This window comes from Callospermophilus lateralis, chromosome 7 (genome assembly GCF_048772815.1).
Source record: "Callospermophilus lateralis isolate mCalLat2 chromosome 7, mCalLat2.hap1, whole genome shotgun sequence".
NCBI lineage: Eukaryota > Metazoa > Chordata > Mammalia > Rodentia > Sciuridae > Callospermophilus > Callospermophilus lateralis.
Window position 1 is genome coordinate 127,966,288 of NC_135311.1, and position 15,815 is coordinate 127,982,102.

The following is a 15,815-nucleotide window of genomic DNA, read 5'->3' on the forward strand; positions in this document are numbered from 1 at the left end:
CTGTCTCAGTCTCCCAAGTAGCTGTGAGTACAAGTTCATGCCTCTGGGCTGGCTAAGTGAAGGCCTTCTGGAGAGGCTGAATTGACGTATATCATCTTGTGTGGAGTTTGGAATAGGTTGACTGTTTCTTTCAGTATCAGGAAAAGGACAAGCAAGGCAAAGATTAATTGAAGGATCCTGTGAGAAGTTTAAAACAACTCTTTGCTACTTCAGGTTGTAGTTTCAATATGAATATTCTGGTCCCTAAATGTTGAAGTTTCAATATGAATATTCTGGTCCCTATAACTGTTCTAAGAAACAGATGCATATTCATTAACTTTACCAGTTCTCAAACCACAAATAGGGTCTGACAGGGAAGGGTTATGGGAGATTCTGACTGTACTGTTACCTGTATTTCTTTATTTCTCTCCTTTTTGTACTTGGGATTTGGGGATTAAAACTGAACTACTTCCCCAGTCCTTTTTAAAAATTTTGATATGGGGTCTCACTAAGTGGCCTAGGCTTGTGATCCTCTATGCTACTTAATTTCAAGAGCAGGGATATAGCTGGAGTTCTCCTTACCAGTCTATTTTATTATTTGTATTTGTTCTACCTTATCTGCTAGAATAAACTCTTTAAGGACAGAGATCATGTTAGATTCACTTTATTATCCCTACTCTTAACACAATAATTTGTATGTAGAAGGCATGCAATGAATATTTATGGAGTATTGAATTCTGAATGTCTATGGTTTTATTTTATTTTTGGTGACTATACTTTCCAAATTAAAAAAAAAAATCAAGCTATATGGTCTGAAAGGGTGGAATATACTAAAGAGAACTATATGGAAGAATATTTGAAATCTTATCCCAGACAACAGTGGGTGATAGAATTGTCTTAATTACAATACCTAGCACAGGTGTTCTTGCATGCTAAGCACAGCTCTAAAACTAAGCTACACCCCACCTCAGCATTTCTATAATTTTCACATCGCATGATACAAAAATTGAGTCCACCCAGAGAATTGGTCCTGGGTGCAGAGTGGATGACTTAGCCTGTTATGTATTGCTATGACAGAATACCTGAGACTGGGTAATTTATAAAGAACGGATATTAATTTCTTATAGATCTGGAAGCTGAGAAATCCAAAATTAAGGCATGGGACCTGAAAAGGGCCTTCTTGCTGTGTCATCCCATGGTGGAAGGGCAGAGTCAGTGCCAGAGAAGCAAGCGATCAAACTCAACCTCAAACTCAACCTCAAGCCTTTTTTTTTTTTTTTAATATTTATTTTCAAAATTTTTTTTAGGTGGACACACACAATATCTTAATTTTATTTTTATGTGGTGCTGAGGATGGAACCCCTCACACGCCAGGCAAGCGCGCTACTACTTGAGCCACATCCCTAACCCTTCAAACCTTTTTTAAATCAGCATTAATCCAGAAGACCTAATCACCTTCTATAGCCCCCACCTTCCAACACTGAATAAATGTTCGACTTGGCTCCAGTGCAACTGGAGTACACGTTCAAACCATAGCAGTAAGAGTATTAATTAAATTTTGTTTTCTGGGATCTGAGAAACTTAATATCCTCAAGTGCATCTGGAAATTCTACTGACCACTTGACCTCCTCAACTCTTTAATACGGGTGGAGAGCTGCAAATTAGGATTAGGAGAGAAGGGCAAGGGCCCGTACTAGGGAAGTGAGTTGGGAGGGTTTCTATGGATGAATTAGATTTGGACTAAGGCGAGGACAAGGAATAAATCAGGGGTGAAAGGTGAGAAATCGGTTTAGGTATAACAGTAATTAATCCCCTTTGGAAGATTTCCTTGTCTGGATGCTCTTTTGGTTTCACTGATAAGCCTACTGTCCCAAGTACCCTATCCACTTTATGGATGTTAACTGGCTCCAAACCCCGTGTTATAATTTCTGACACACGTTTCTCGAGTCATGCCAGCGATTTCCCTCAAATCTGAGCTGCCACCAAAGATGTGCGCAAAGAACCCAGGGAGGGAAAGAGGCAGTTTTCGGATGGTTCCACGGGATGCTTTTCTATGCAAAACTCTACAGCAAACACACACATACCGTGTATATGACACGTAACTCGTGTTCTAACTAAAGCCAAAAGGATGACCTCGAAAGAGGGCCGTGGCGATGGGCGTGTCTGGGGCGCTAGGGGGGATTCGGGGGCTAAGCTGCACCGGCACCTGGGCGGGAGCGCCACGGCGAAGCTGGCCGCTACTGACTATAGGGGGCGGGGCTCCGGAGGCGGCCACGCGGCGCGAGGCCTGAATTCTCCGCCTCTAGATTTTCGGCCTCGTATCGGCAGCCGACTGAGAGGGAGGAGCCTCGGCCACCCAGAGCCTGGTGCCCTACAGCCTCACCACTATTAGGGGCTCTCACCACAGACCCCTTTGTGTGCCTGCCCCCGCCCCGGAGGCGCCCCAGCCAGTGGCGCTGAGTATCCTCATTGGCTCAGCTGACGGATGCACCGATTGGTTTTGGAGTCGTCCGGCGTGGGCCGCTTTTCCTCGATACTATTGGTCATCTGAGCTGTCTGTCAGACTGCCTCGCAAGGTGATTGCCCAGCGGCTCCGAGTCCCTGGAAGCAGTTCCGGGAAACCCCGCGTGCTGCCGGGATCGCATCTCTGTCCATGAGGGGGGGAGGGGGTGGCGCGCGCGCCATTTCTAGTCGTTTTCAAAGCGCCTCGCGCTGATTCTCACGGGCTCGGCCGCCGGCCCCTGCTCTGCCCTGGTGAGTCTCGCGCCGGCCCGTGGGGGGAGGGGCCGGGAGCTCCGGTCCAACCCGACTCGGCCTGGCCCAGGCTGGTGCCTGGTCCCCAGTTTCATTTGCGCTCGGAGGCCCAGGGGGTGGGGGTGGGGATGGGCTGGGGGCGGCTTCGGCCTCGACGGGCCGCGCAGCCGTGGGCCTAGCCCCTCCGCGGCGCCTCCGCGCCCTCGCTCAGCCTCCCCCGCCCCTCCAGTCCCCGTCCCTCGGCCCGGCCTGCTCGCTGCCTTCCGCGCGGCCTGCCGGCCCGGCCGCACTTTTCCCGCCTCCGCCCGCGGCTGCTTGCGGCCCGGCCCCATCGCTTCGCTCAGCCGGAGCTGCTGGTCTCGGCCGGCCTGGCCGCCAGTGGGATGTGTCGATAGTCGGGTCGGGCCTGCGGGGGTGGGGTGGGCAGAGGGCGGGGTGCAGATCGCAGGGTTACCCGAGCCGGGAGAAAACTTTTGTGTGAGCAGAAGGCGAAAGGCCGATTTATGTGGGAAGCCTCCCCCTCCCCCGTTCTGCATGCTGCGAGCCGAGATTTGAAGGAAAAAATGACTACTAGAGGCCGCGAAACTTAGGCTTCAAGCGGTGCCTGAAATGGATAATTCTGAGAATGTCATAGGCGCACCAAATTGGAAAAGCGATTCTTTTTCTTATACGGTAGTAACCGTATTGCCAAAATTTAAAAATTAAAGTCTTGAAGGTTCTTGAAAGGTTCGGTCCTTCCACACTACCTGTTTGAGATTTTTCCTGTCCGCAGAGGTTGAATTTATGTCTCATGAGTCAGTCGTAGGGTAAGGGCTTGACACTGCTGAGCCTTGAGATAACCGTTAGTTTTCATTTCGTTGGTTCTTTTAAAACCCGTCTCTTAACGTGAAGGATTTTCTGAACAGAGATGTTCAGAAAAAGTCAGGGAGGAGATAGTACTGACATCCCAAATGTCCCAGCAGCCCTTTTAAAATCTTATTTAAATGTCTCCTTTTTGAAAAAATGTTTAGGTCAAATGACTACAGTCACCTTAGTATATTTGCTGCATCCAGAAATATGGTTTGGCTGTGTGGCATTGTGTTGAATTGACATGAGTTTTAATGGTCTCATATGACATAAAAGTCTTTTAATGAGCATTTTGTATTCGGCTTGAAGAGAGATTTTTTTTTTCCCCCTTGATCTAAAGGTTTTATTTTCTGGAATCTAATTATTTTATTTTATTTTTTAATAAAATGTTTACACAGTTTTTCGGGAAATTTTTAACAATTTCAACGTCAACTTGTCCTGCCTTTGCAATCTATTGGTAGTTACAAACATTTCTGTCTTGTAGTTAATACACGACTTGTCTTTTTGCTTTACACATTAAAAAAAAAAAAAAAAAAAACACTTTAACAGATGTTCATTGAACTTTTCTGTTAAAAATTTGCCTCTTATCTGTAACTAATAGTATTCCCAGGTCTCAATGCTGTGATACTGAGAACTTTTTGAGTTCTGATGATCTTAAGGGTAGTATTTTGGGGTGGGTGGGCCTGGAAAAACAATGAAGTTCACAAAGAGATTTTGGATTTTAGGATACATCTTTATAGAATTAAATTGTATTAATTAGTAAATATATTCTTCTCACATAATAGTTTCTTGATCAAAGTATGCCAGGCTTAAATTTTCCATTTTTGCTAATTCATCAGAATTTGAGGCTTACCTTGAGAAACATCCACCTAAAGTTTAACCACAATCTGGGTCTATACAGATATTACAGGGCTATCAAGTCTTAATGTTTTGTGATCCTCAGAAGTCATGATATTATTTATCTCATTTTCAGAGTAACATTTATACATTTTCCTTTCTTCTTCCTACTTTCTATTACCTCGTTCTCTTCTTGGTCTTCCTCCCTTTTTCATTAACTGCAGTTAAATATCAGTGGATTTTAAAATGAAAACCTGTTTTAAGCCGGGTGACTGCACCTGGTGCATTTGCAGTGTTTGATAAGCAATCTGAAAGTGTGGTTATCTTACGTTGTCTTAGTGCTTTTTAGTAGACTTGTATTTTCTTTGTAGCTGATTGGGTATCTTGAGTTTCTTCAAGAAACATAGGCATTTTCTTGAGATCCACCTTCATGTCTTTTATTTCAGTATGTGTTGCAGTGTCTTTATTCTGCTGCCTATTATCTTCATCACATTATAATTTTGCCATAGACAAATGCACTTTAATTCCCTGGCTTTCGAGGCACTATAGAGACTGGCCTTGCATGGTTTTATTATTGACTTTCTCTTCAGGGAATTGGTCCATTTCAGCATTACACACAGGCTGAACATACAAAATGATTTTTGGTAGGTTAATCTGAGAAATCTTAGGTAGTGTTTGTTGAAATTATTTGGAAGAAGTTAGTTGTCCATCAGTATGTTTTTGCATCTTTAGTGATATGAAAAATTCAATATATTCATGACTTTTTTTTTTTAAAGAAGCAATCTCAACTGTAGCTCACTTATTTTTATGTGGACTTAAAACAATTGTTTAGCTTTTAAACTTGGTCATTTTTTCTTTTAAATCTGTGAATGGGATTAGCAAATTAATCTTAGAACAAAAATTAATGTGAAAGTTGTGCTTTTTGTTTGTGTAAGTGAGGTGGAGAAAACCCAAGCCATCAATCAGCATGTTGACCTAGAGACAACAGGGACTTATTTCACCCAATATTGTATTTGAAGCAGAGCTAGGAAAATTTGAAGTCTTTAAATCTTGATTAAGTGGTCTGTGGGCATTCATTCTGTGTTTAATCTAAACTTTAAAAACTGTATAAGAATTGAGCGCCAAGGGGCTTTTAGGATTTTGTGGTGATTTGTTGATCTGCTCACCAGGACACAACAGCTGCTTTTGTTAATCATCGATTCTACCTTCAGTAAATTTAAGTCTTTATTTAATTTATCGTACATGAAGTTCCTTAAAGATCTAATGCTTTCATGTACATATTCTATAGTTTTACAGGATTATTATTGCAAATTTAGGTCAGATACATCACAAAAGGCATAAAATATTATTTTGGATAGAGGTTATTAGCAGCATGTGTACAAATTAGTTTAGATAAATCATGCATTGTCCTACAAACTAGTTATTTCTGGCTTAATGTAATATAGCTCCTGAATTTTTTCCAGCAGCATAATAAAATGGCTAATCAGGTGAATGGTAATGCGGTACAGTTAAAAGAAGAGGAAGAACCAATGGATACTTCCAGTGTAACTCACACAGAACACTACAAGACACTGATAGAGGCAGGCCTCCCACAGAAGGTGGCAGAAAGACTTGATGAAATATTTCAGACAGGTATAATATGCATTTCTTGTTTCTGACTGGTTATGAAAGTGAGGGCAAACCACTTTGAATTTTATAAGTTTTTTAAGGTTAAATAATGCTTATTGTTTTTGATCTGTGTAGAGCTGAATATTTGTTACTTTCCCTTCATTGAGGACATATTGGGTTTGACTTTGATATTCTTATTTTATTATTTTGAAGCCGCCTTAGTGTTGAATATGCAGTCTTAGTTGTTTCAGAACAGTACATCAATTTGTCTTAGATTTACCACCAATTAAAATGTATGTTTCAGCATACTAAATTTTGCATTTTTTTTCTTAACTTTAATCAGTCATCATTTTGCTTTTACTTTTCTACTTTTAGCTTCTTAAAAGTGATTGTTAAATTAGCTTAGATCTGATTAGGTGGCATAATAAGAGGAATAGTTAGAATGTTTTGTCTGAAATGATAATAAATGTCAGACTCCTTGAGAGTGTGTGGTTTGTCTAGTTTCAAATGAATAGAAACCCACATCTCTCTGTAATTTGGAAGTGTTTGGTTTGTAACAGCTGTTTTTTTTTTTTTTTTCTTTTTTTTTTTTAATCCAGAAGTCCCATGGTTAAGTGCTTAAGCAAATTTGAACATCTTAATATGGTTGGTTGTAAGTGGTTGAAGTTTCAAAGAGGGAGAGAAATATTTACCCTTAGGGAGCGTTGTTCGTAAATAAATGTGTCCTCCTCCTTTGGGGCCATAGATGGAAACTTTCTTCCTCTGTGTTTTGTGTGCCTGTCCAGATTTGGGGAGAGGTAAAGAGAAAGAGAGAAAAAAAAACCGAATTGTCTCACTCAGAAAAGTGTCTTAAGTACAGTAGACAAATAGCTGTTTTCTTTTTTTTCCTTCTTAAAAATAATTTAAATCTGGGCAGCTTAGGATAATTTTAGACACTAAAATGACTTATAAAAATGACTCCTGGGTGATGGTTCCATTTGAAAATCAGTCCTCAGGAACTTTCTGTGACATTCTGCCTTAGAGAATTGGCAGTGATCTGCTTAGAGATGCTCTCCTGTAGAGTGTTTTGTTATTGCTAAGAGGCTGATGTTTTGGGTGTAGGATTGGATTGACAGAATGGATTGATGAGTGTCCTGAGTTGTGGCTTTGGGTGGTGGTATGAAATATTCAAGTGAAAAAAACCTCCCATTTATTTATGCTCATTTTGAGCTTTTAAAACAATCATGGCAACACTCTTTTTTTAACCTTTATTTATTTTTATATGGTGCTGAGGATCAAACCCAGTGCCTCACACATGCGAGGCAAGCCCTCTACCACTGAGCTACAACCCCAGCCCCAACATTTTAAGTAACTTTGCAAGTGGCATTACATTTATTTAAAATAAATTTATTGTATGGAATAAAGTTCTTTCTGGCTTTACCAAAATGGAGTCAACTTTTGATGTTAGTTCATATGGACTTGGGGGTTTTAATCTGTCAAATATTTCCATTTATGTTGGATCAATTCTGAAATAGCTTCCTTATATAGAGAGAATAATAAGTATCACAAACTTAACAGAATTAAGAAAGTTTATTTTAAACTTAGTAGATGTTCTGTGTGCAGTTAAATATAGTACATATGTAGAATGCAGTACATATATTTCCTGTATAGTTTACTTATAAGTCCATAAAGTTCTTATTGCCATTTGAAAAAGATTATCATGATTGACAATGTTTTGAATGCCACAGCAACTTTTTAAATCTCAGCTTGTATCAGAACAAAGAATGCCTTAAAATACGACTTTCAGAATTGATTAATCAAGCTGCACTTGCATAGAAGAGTTTAAAATTATGCCTTTCCACATTCTGACTGCAGCAAAGTAGACACTCAGATAAACAAATGCATTTCATTTTCTCTTTAGTTTTAGAGAGGAAAAGCCTGTGACATTTTTTGGAGAGTGGGAAAAAGTAAAATTGGTTTTCATGTTTTCCTCCATCTCTTATGTAGTAAATGACTGTAACAACACATAATTTGAAGATTTATCCTTGAGAAATACAGTGTATTCTTATATTCTAACATAAACCAGAATTTGTTATGTGAATGCTTAGTCTGTAGAACAGTATGTGCATCAGATTTAACTTTCAGGCTGTCAAGTCTTACAGTGTTTGGGGAGTTGGAAATGGATTTTAGGATTTTTTTTTTCTTTTTTTGTGGATTGAAATTCATGTTTATAAGTGTTGACATTTTATCTTTTATTACCATATTTGTACTTGACCTTTCTACATAGTATTTGTGTAGCTGCATACATGCATAGATGTAAATGAAAAATATAGTTAGTGATAATATATGCAATTCTTAATAGACTTCCATAGAACAGTTTAGCTTACCCCTTTTATTGCAATAATATTACCCCTTTTTAATTTAATTTTTAGGATTGGTAGCTTATGTCGATCTTGATGAAAGAGCTATTGATGCTCTCAGGGAATTTAATGAAGAAGGAGCTTTGTCTGTTCTACAACAGTTCAAGGAAAGTGACTTATCACATGTTCAGGTAAGGTCATTACTCAGAAATACTTTTGAACAGTTAATGACCTGAAATTTTACTATTACCATACTTTTCTTCCTGTGGAAAAGTGGTCATTTGTTACTACCGCTTTCTTTAAAAAAAAAAAAAAAAGTGTAAGGGGGGGAAAAAAAACGACCAGCTGTGGCAAAGGGTTTCAGAAGCATAATTATAAAACAAAAGAGCATGTTATTTTAAAAACTTAAAATTGAAGCCACAGTTAGATGATTGTTGCTATTAGGTTTTTACATGTTTGAATTGCTCAGATTTTTAACATTTTTGGATTATCTGGTACAGTTTTATTATCTTGGAGGGAAATAACATAGGTGGGAGGAATAATTTCAGCCATCTGGCAAAGGTAGTCCAGATTCAGTTGAATATCAACAAAGGGAAGACTCTTTTCCAGTGTAGAAGGTAAGCTCCATGAGGTCTACACTGTCTTAATGCTGGCTGATCCAGTTATGGGCACATAGTAACCACTCAGCAAATATTTGTTAAATGAATGAATATTTTGTTAAAATTTCAGTCTTCTGAAATTTAAATTTAATTGTATATTTGACACTTCAGAGATTCCTGGTGATTCTTTTTATTGAATTATTTGCCTGTTTTAGAACAAAAGTGCATTTTTATGTGGAGTTATGAAGACCTACAGGCAAAGAGAGAAGCAGGGCAGCAAGGTGCAAGAGTCCACAAAGGGACCTGATGAGGCCAAGATCAAGGTAAATCTTGATTTGGTTAGTTGTAATGTTTGATGAAAAGCTTTAATTCAGATTCTCCCTCATTCCATGTTCTTCTGGCTACGAGTGACATGTTTATTAATGCTTTTGATAATAGCTTCTTGGATTGGTCCAGTAATGTTTTTTGGTTCACTTTTTCCCCAAGCACTTTGTTGCTTTTCTTTTAGTAAAGAGATGTTGTTACCACTACTTTCCTCCTCTTGAATTTTCACTTAACCTCAGTATCTTTGTAAAACAGGACTAGTAATTGTGCCTAACTCAGTTCTGAGAATTAAATGAATTAACATGTAAAGCACTTAGAATGGTGCCTATAATATAGGAAGGACTATAATTGAGTGATTAGCATTATTACTTAAACTGCTCTGAAAGGTAAATATAGGACTTTTAGTGAAAGATAAACCGAACAAGTCCTTAGTTAAATGGATATTGATGTCTTGCTGCAGGGATAGACTCCCCCAACCCAGACTTTTTTTTCTCTCCCTCTTTATTCACTGGGGAAGGAACCCAGGCCCTCTTATCTGCTAAGCAAGCACTGAATTTTTTTGAGACAGTGTTTTAATAAGCTTTCCAGGCTGGCTTAGAGTTTATGATACTCCTGTGTAGGATATAGATGTATACCACCAGGCTGAGCTTCAGATTTTAAAATTTGAAATAGTTATTTAAAGTTGAAAATGTTAAAGTTGTTTGTACAAGTGGTTTGTTTTACAGTGGTTTATTTTAGATAGGAAAAGTAACTTGTAGTTCCTGCCATGTAACTAATTTATATAGAGTTCCTTTGTATTCCCCCCACGTCTCTAAAGTGGCATAACCCCATTCTTTTTTTTTTTAATATTTTTTTTTAAAGAAAGTGAGAGAGAATGAGAGAGAGGGAGAGAGAGAGAATTTTAATATTTATTTTTTAATATTTGGCGGACACAACACCTTTGTATGTGGTGCTGAGGATCGAACCCGGGCCGCACGCATGCCAGGCGAGCACGCTACCGCTTGAGCCACATCCCCAGCCCCATAACCCCATTCTTTACAAAAATTGTAATTATATAGGTGAAGTAATAAGTTACTTTAAAAAAAGGTAACTTAGCCAGGTTGTGGTCCAGTGGTAGAGCACTTGCCTAGTATGTGTGAAGCACTGTGGTCCTTAGCACCACATAAAAATAAAACAAAGGTATTGTGTCTGTCTTTAAAAAAAAAAAAAAAAAAAAATGGGGCTGGGGTTGTGGCTCAGCGGTGGAGTACTTTACTCACACAAGTGAGGCACTGGGTTCAACCCTCAGCACCACATAAAAATAAAATAAACATGGTGCCAGGGTTGTGGCTCAATGATAGAGCAATTGCCTAGTATGCATGAGGCACTGGGTTTGATCCTTGGCACCACATAAAAAATAAACGAAGTTAAAAAAAAATAAACAAAAGAAAGGTATTGTGTCCATCTACAACTAAAAAAAGAAAAAAAAAGTAACTTATTAGTGTTCATAAATAGGCCTGTATGATTTCCTTTAGAGCTGGCTGGCTGTTCTTGGTAAGGTATATATTACATATTTACATGTTATTTGTATAGTATGCATATTAGGCTTGTATTTTTTAAAAAAACTTATTTTTTATTTTTAGTTATAGATGGACACAATAACTTTATTTTGTTTTTATTTATATGGTGCTGAGGATTCAATCCAGTGCCCCATATATGCGAGGCAAGCATTATACTACTGAGCTACAACCACAGCCCCTAGGCTTGTATTTTATATTACATGTATTTCTGTGTTTAAAAGTAGAGAGAGAGCTTTGAGTCAAAGGTAGGAGAATGGAAGGTCTAAATCATGCAATCCTGTAGAATGGCAGAGTTCAGTGAATTTAATATCTAAAATTTGTTGTTTCTCTGAAATCATATACTTTTAAAACATAAAAGTATAGAACTCTTCTAGGTAGATTGCATTTTTTTCTTTTGCCATTTTGTCTTTGTTCTATAGTCATTTCATATGAATGTTGATTCAGTGATGTTACAAGCTTCTTGAGGGCAAGGACATTCTCTTCTATGATTCCTCTTGATAACCTAATATAATGTTGTGAGAAAGGTTGGTAATCAGGAAACAAAGTTTTATTTGTTTTTTGAAACCTGAGTGTATTTATTTGGTAATTACCAAATTTCAACTCTGTACTGTGTGGGAAGTTATCTTATGGAATTTATAATACAGCAGAAGTATGAAACAAACAAAAGCATCAAGCAAAATGTTAAACTGGAACTTTGAGTACAGTAGAGTGCAAAGTAGCAATAGAGGAATGTGCATGATAATAAATGAGAGAAGCTGCATGAGAGAGAGAGGATTTTATAGGGGAAGTGGTACTAGGGATGGAACCAGGGGTACTTCAGTACTGAGCTTCGTCCCCAGCCCTTTTTTATTTATTTATTTTTAAATCTATGTATCTATTTATTTATGGTACAGGGATTGAACTCAGGGGCACTCAATCACTGAGCCATATCCTCAGCACTATTTTTTTAATTTTATTTTATTTAGAGACAGGGTCTCATTGAGTTGCCTACTGCCTCGTTGCTGAGACTGGCTTTGAACTCGAAATCCTTCTGTCTCAGCAGTCTCCCAAGCTGCTAGGATTACAGGTGTAAGCCACTGCACTTGGCCCCTTTTTATTTTTTATTTTAAAACAGTCTCACTAAGTTGCTGAGATTTTTGCTAAGTTATTGAGGCTGACCTGGAACTTACAATCCTCTTGGGAGTGTTGCACGGATTACAGGCATGTGCAATCATGCCTGGCAGAACTTCTGATTTTTAAATGATAAGAGAGCATTTTGAGTCACAAGAGTTACTAGTGGAAATAAGAATGGTGTATAAGGAAAATGGTTTAATTGAAGTACAGAAGGTGAAAGATGAAGATTGTATTCATTCATATTGTAGTATATCAATATGAATAGGTAGCATGGGGTCAGTTTATGTCAATTTAATAATCCTTGCCCCCTTTTTTCTGTTCCCATTTATAATAGAAAAGTGATGTGTGTTTAAAGATTGAATTTGCCTATGACCCTTTATTAAATATATGGAAGGGAACAGTTAAATAAAGTGGGGGCAATGTGGAAGAGACTGATTTTTTTTTTTTTAACCTAGCTATAAAATACATAGTGTGATGCCACAAATCTGTAATTCTGACATTCTTTTTTTCTTTCTTTTTTTTTTTTTGTAGATGGACACAGTACCTTTATTTTATTTTTTATTTTTATGTGATGCTGAGGATTGAATCCAGCATCTCAAATGTGGTAAGCAGGTGCTTTACCACTGAGCTACAACCCCAGACCTAATCCCATTATTCTTGAGGCTGACACAGGAAGATTGCAAATTCAAAGTCAGCCTGGGCAATTTAGCGATACCCTGTCTCAAAATAAAATTTAAGAAAAGAATCCAAGTGTGGTGATACATGCCTAGGGAAATAGCTACTGGGGAAACAGGGAGGGGATCATAAGTTTACTGCCAGCTCGGACAATTTAGTGAGACCCTGTCAAAATTTAAAAAGAAGGGAGGATGTAGTTCCGTGGTAGAGTGCTTGCCTACTGTACATAAGTCCCTGGCTTCGATCCCCAGTATTGCAAAACAAACATATCCTAAGATGTTAGGGTACCTATTTAAAAAAATTATTTTTTGTTGAGGTGTCTTTTGAAAGTGATTAATAGATTGATACATGTATGAATAGGTATGTATTCAAGTATAAACATATGTAATTACTTCTAGGCCTTGCTTGAGAGAACTGGTTATACTCTGGATGTAACCACAGGACAGAGGAAGTATGGTGGTCCTCCACCAGACAATGTATACTCTGGTGTGCAACCTGGCATTGGAACAGAGGTAAGTGTTCTTTAGCTGTATGCCACAGTCTTTCCATTTTGTTTAGTTGTTCCATCTGCTGTAAGATAGGAGAAAAGACTTGATTCCTTTGGGGATATTCATATATCTATATATATATATATATATATCTATATTTCATTTTTAGCAAGGATAATCTTTATATAGATACCCACACATCTTGTAAAGAAATGTATCCTTGGAAGTGGTTGCTTAAACCATGTTACTAGCAATAACCATAATAAGGAAGAAGTAGTTGTTTTCTTCTGTTTTTTCTTTTGAATTTTTGGTGCTGGGCCTTGGACCCAGGGCCTCTTACATGCTAAGCATGCTCTCTACCACTGAGCTTTACCTCTGGCCCTGTTTTTGTTTTTTAATGTCAATAATTTTGAACTATGTTTGTCTTGCCTCTTTGCCTTCCCCCATTGTGTGGAATGTACTTAGTGTTTACTGAGAAACATTATTGATGGGAATAGATTGCAAAAGGGAAGGATATGGAACCAAAGAAAAAAGATTGAGCATGTTACTCCATACTTAAACAAAGAAATAGTTCCTGTTCCATCTGTGCTTTCATAAAAATTTCTCCATATGCCTTTATATTCTAATCTGTTAAGTGGAGAAAACTGCCCAAAGTAACCTCTGTGATAGTATGGACCTTTTCTGATTCAGTGTCTCTATTTATTTTGGAGTACTGTGGATTGAACCCGGGTCTTGTGCATACTAGGCAAGTGTTCTACCACTGAGTCACATCTTCAGCTCTTTCATTGTCTTATATTTTAGTGCCTAGCAGAATGCCAGGAACATAGTTTTATTTATGTAATATTTGATGAAAGATTTATGATGGTCATTTCCTTAGAATACTGAAATCATGGACTTCTAAGTAACTTAAAATTTAAGTTTTTAACTTAAAATTCAGGATTTTCTTTAAAACAAAGTGTTTCTTAGGTGATAGTAGTTAAATATTGAAGATGTGGGGTTGGAGTTGTAGTTCAGCGGTAGAGCACTTGCCTAGCATGTGTGAGGCCCTGGGTTCAATCCTCAGCACCACATAAAAATAAACAAACAAAATAAAGGTATTGTGTTCAACTACAACTAAAAAATAAATGTTAAAAAAAATATTTACGATGTTATTTAGGTAGTGGTATCATTTTATTAAGATATTTATTAAATAATTAACTGGTCTTATTAGCAAAAACGTATAATTATCTAACATAAAAATAATATATTGTTTTTTATACATATAGTAATATACATAATAATAATAATATATATATTAGAGTTCCAAGAAATTTTAAGTGTACTCTTTTTTTGGGAGTGGGTACCAGGGGTACTTAACCACTAAACCACAGTCAGAGTTCCCCCCACCCCTGCCTTTTTTTTTTTTTTTGGTGAGGCAGGACCTCCCTAAGTTCCTTAGGGCCTTGTTAAATTGCTGAGGCTGGCTTTAAACTTGTGATCCTACTGCCTCAGCCTCTCACACTGCTGGGATTATAGGTATGTGTGTGCCACTGCACCTGGCTTTAAGTTTAATCTTTATTTATTTTTTTAAAGTTGTAGACACTCACAATACCTACCTTCCTTCCTTCCTTCCTTCCTTCCTTCCTTCCTTCCTTCCTTCCTTCTTCTTTGTTTGTTTGTTTCTTTATACGTGATGCTGAGGATCAGTGCCTCATAAGTACAATGCAAGTGCTTAGCCACTGAGCTACAATCCTAACTCCCTAAATTTAATGTTGATTCCCATTTGAGTAACTTTAAAGGAAGCAGTAATGCCTTAGTAAGACTTAAATGATATGCTCTCAAAAGTTAAACCTTACTTTTCAAGTAACAAAAATAATGAAGGTAATTGTTTCTAGTTATGAAGACAAAGCAAAGATGGCATCATTTGGGAGTAGGGTTATGGCTCAGTGGACGAGCGCTCGCCTAGCACATGTGAGTGCTGGGTTCAATCCTCAGCACCATATAAAAATAAATAAATAAAATAAAGATATTGTGTGCAACTACCAACTAAAAAGAAAGTATTAAAAAAAAAGATGCCATCATTTAACATAACTTCTTAGATCTATGTTACTTAATTCTAGTTATGTTTTCTCTTTATATGGAATGGTTATTGGATTTTGTTCTTTGAACTCCTTTTTAATGTTATTCCAATTAATATTCTATTTCTCAATATTTAAATTATTAAAAGAAATTCTATGCATCTTTATTTTTAGTGATACCTGAAATCATCTACATATTATTTTGAGTGTCTTTAAAAATTACATTACTTATCTGGTGCAATTGCACATACCTGGAATTCCAGTGGCTCCAGAGGCTGAGGAAGGAGGATCACAAATTCAAGGCCAGCCTGGGCAACTTAGAGAGACCCTGTCTCAAAATAAAAAAATAAATAAAAGGTCTGGGGATGGGAGCTCTAGGTAGAGCATCCCTAGATACCACACAAAAAATTTATTTTACATTACTTACTATAATATAATGTAATGTTTCGTGATTATTGATAGAGTTGGAATTGGAACTCTGAATCATCTAGGTTCCTTGCAGGAGTGAATGTCATCACTGGAAATCTAGGATACAAGTGAATAATATTTTAGTCTTATTTCTCTTTGGTCCTCTTTAAAAGCCTTCCTATCCTTCATCTTTACCTTCGTTTTCTGCCATGAATCCTTTGAAATCTAC

General features: G+C 37.7%; 1 protein-coding gene across 3 annotated transcripts in view; it reads left to right on the top strand.

The window, feature by feature from the left end:
• Positions 1–2,644: 2,644 nt before the first annotated feature.
• The window catches only part of Hnrnpr (heterogeneous nuclear ribonucleoprotein R), a 36,435-nt gene continuing 23,264 nt past the window's right edge, over positions 2,645–15,815 (top strand). Inside the window, exons 1-5 of one of the 3 annotated variants that reach the window (XM_076861075.2) lie at positions 2,646–2,733; positions 5,883–6,048; positions 8,436–8,554; positions 9,178–9,285; positions 13,032–13,145. In XM_076861075.2, coding sequence (XP_076717190.1) covers positions 5,892–6,048; positions 8,436–8,554; positions 9,178–9,285; positions 13,032–13,145 — 498 coding nt within the window. In that variant the 5' untranslated portion in view covers positions 2,646–2,733; positions 5,883–5,891. Of the gene's footprint in view, positions 2,734–5,879; positions 6,049–8,435; positions 8,555–9,177; positions 9,286–13,031; positions 13,146–15,815 lie in introns of all 3 variants that reach the window. The other 2 variants (XM_076861074.2, XM_076861076.2) reach the window with 2 other exon arrangements.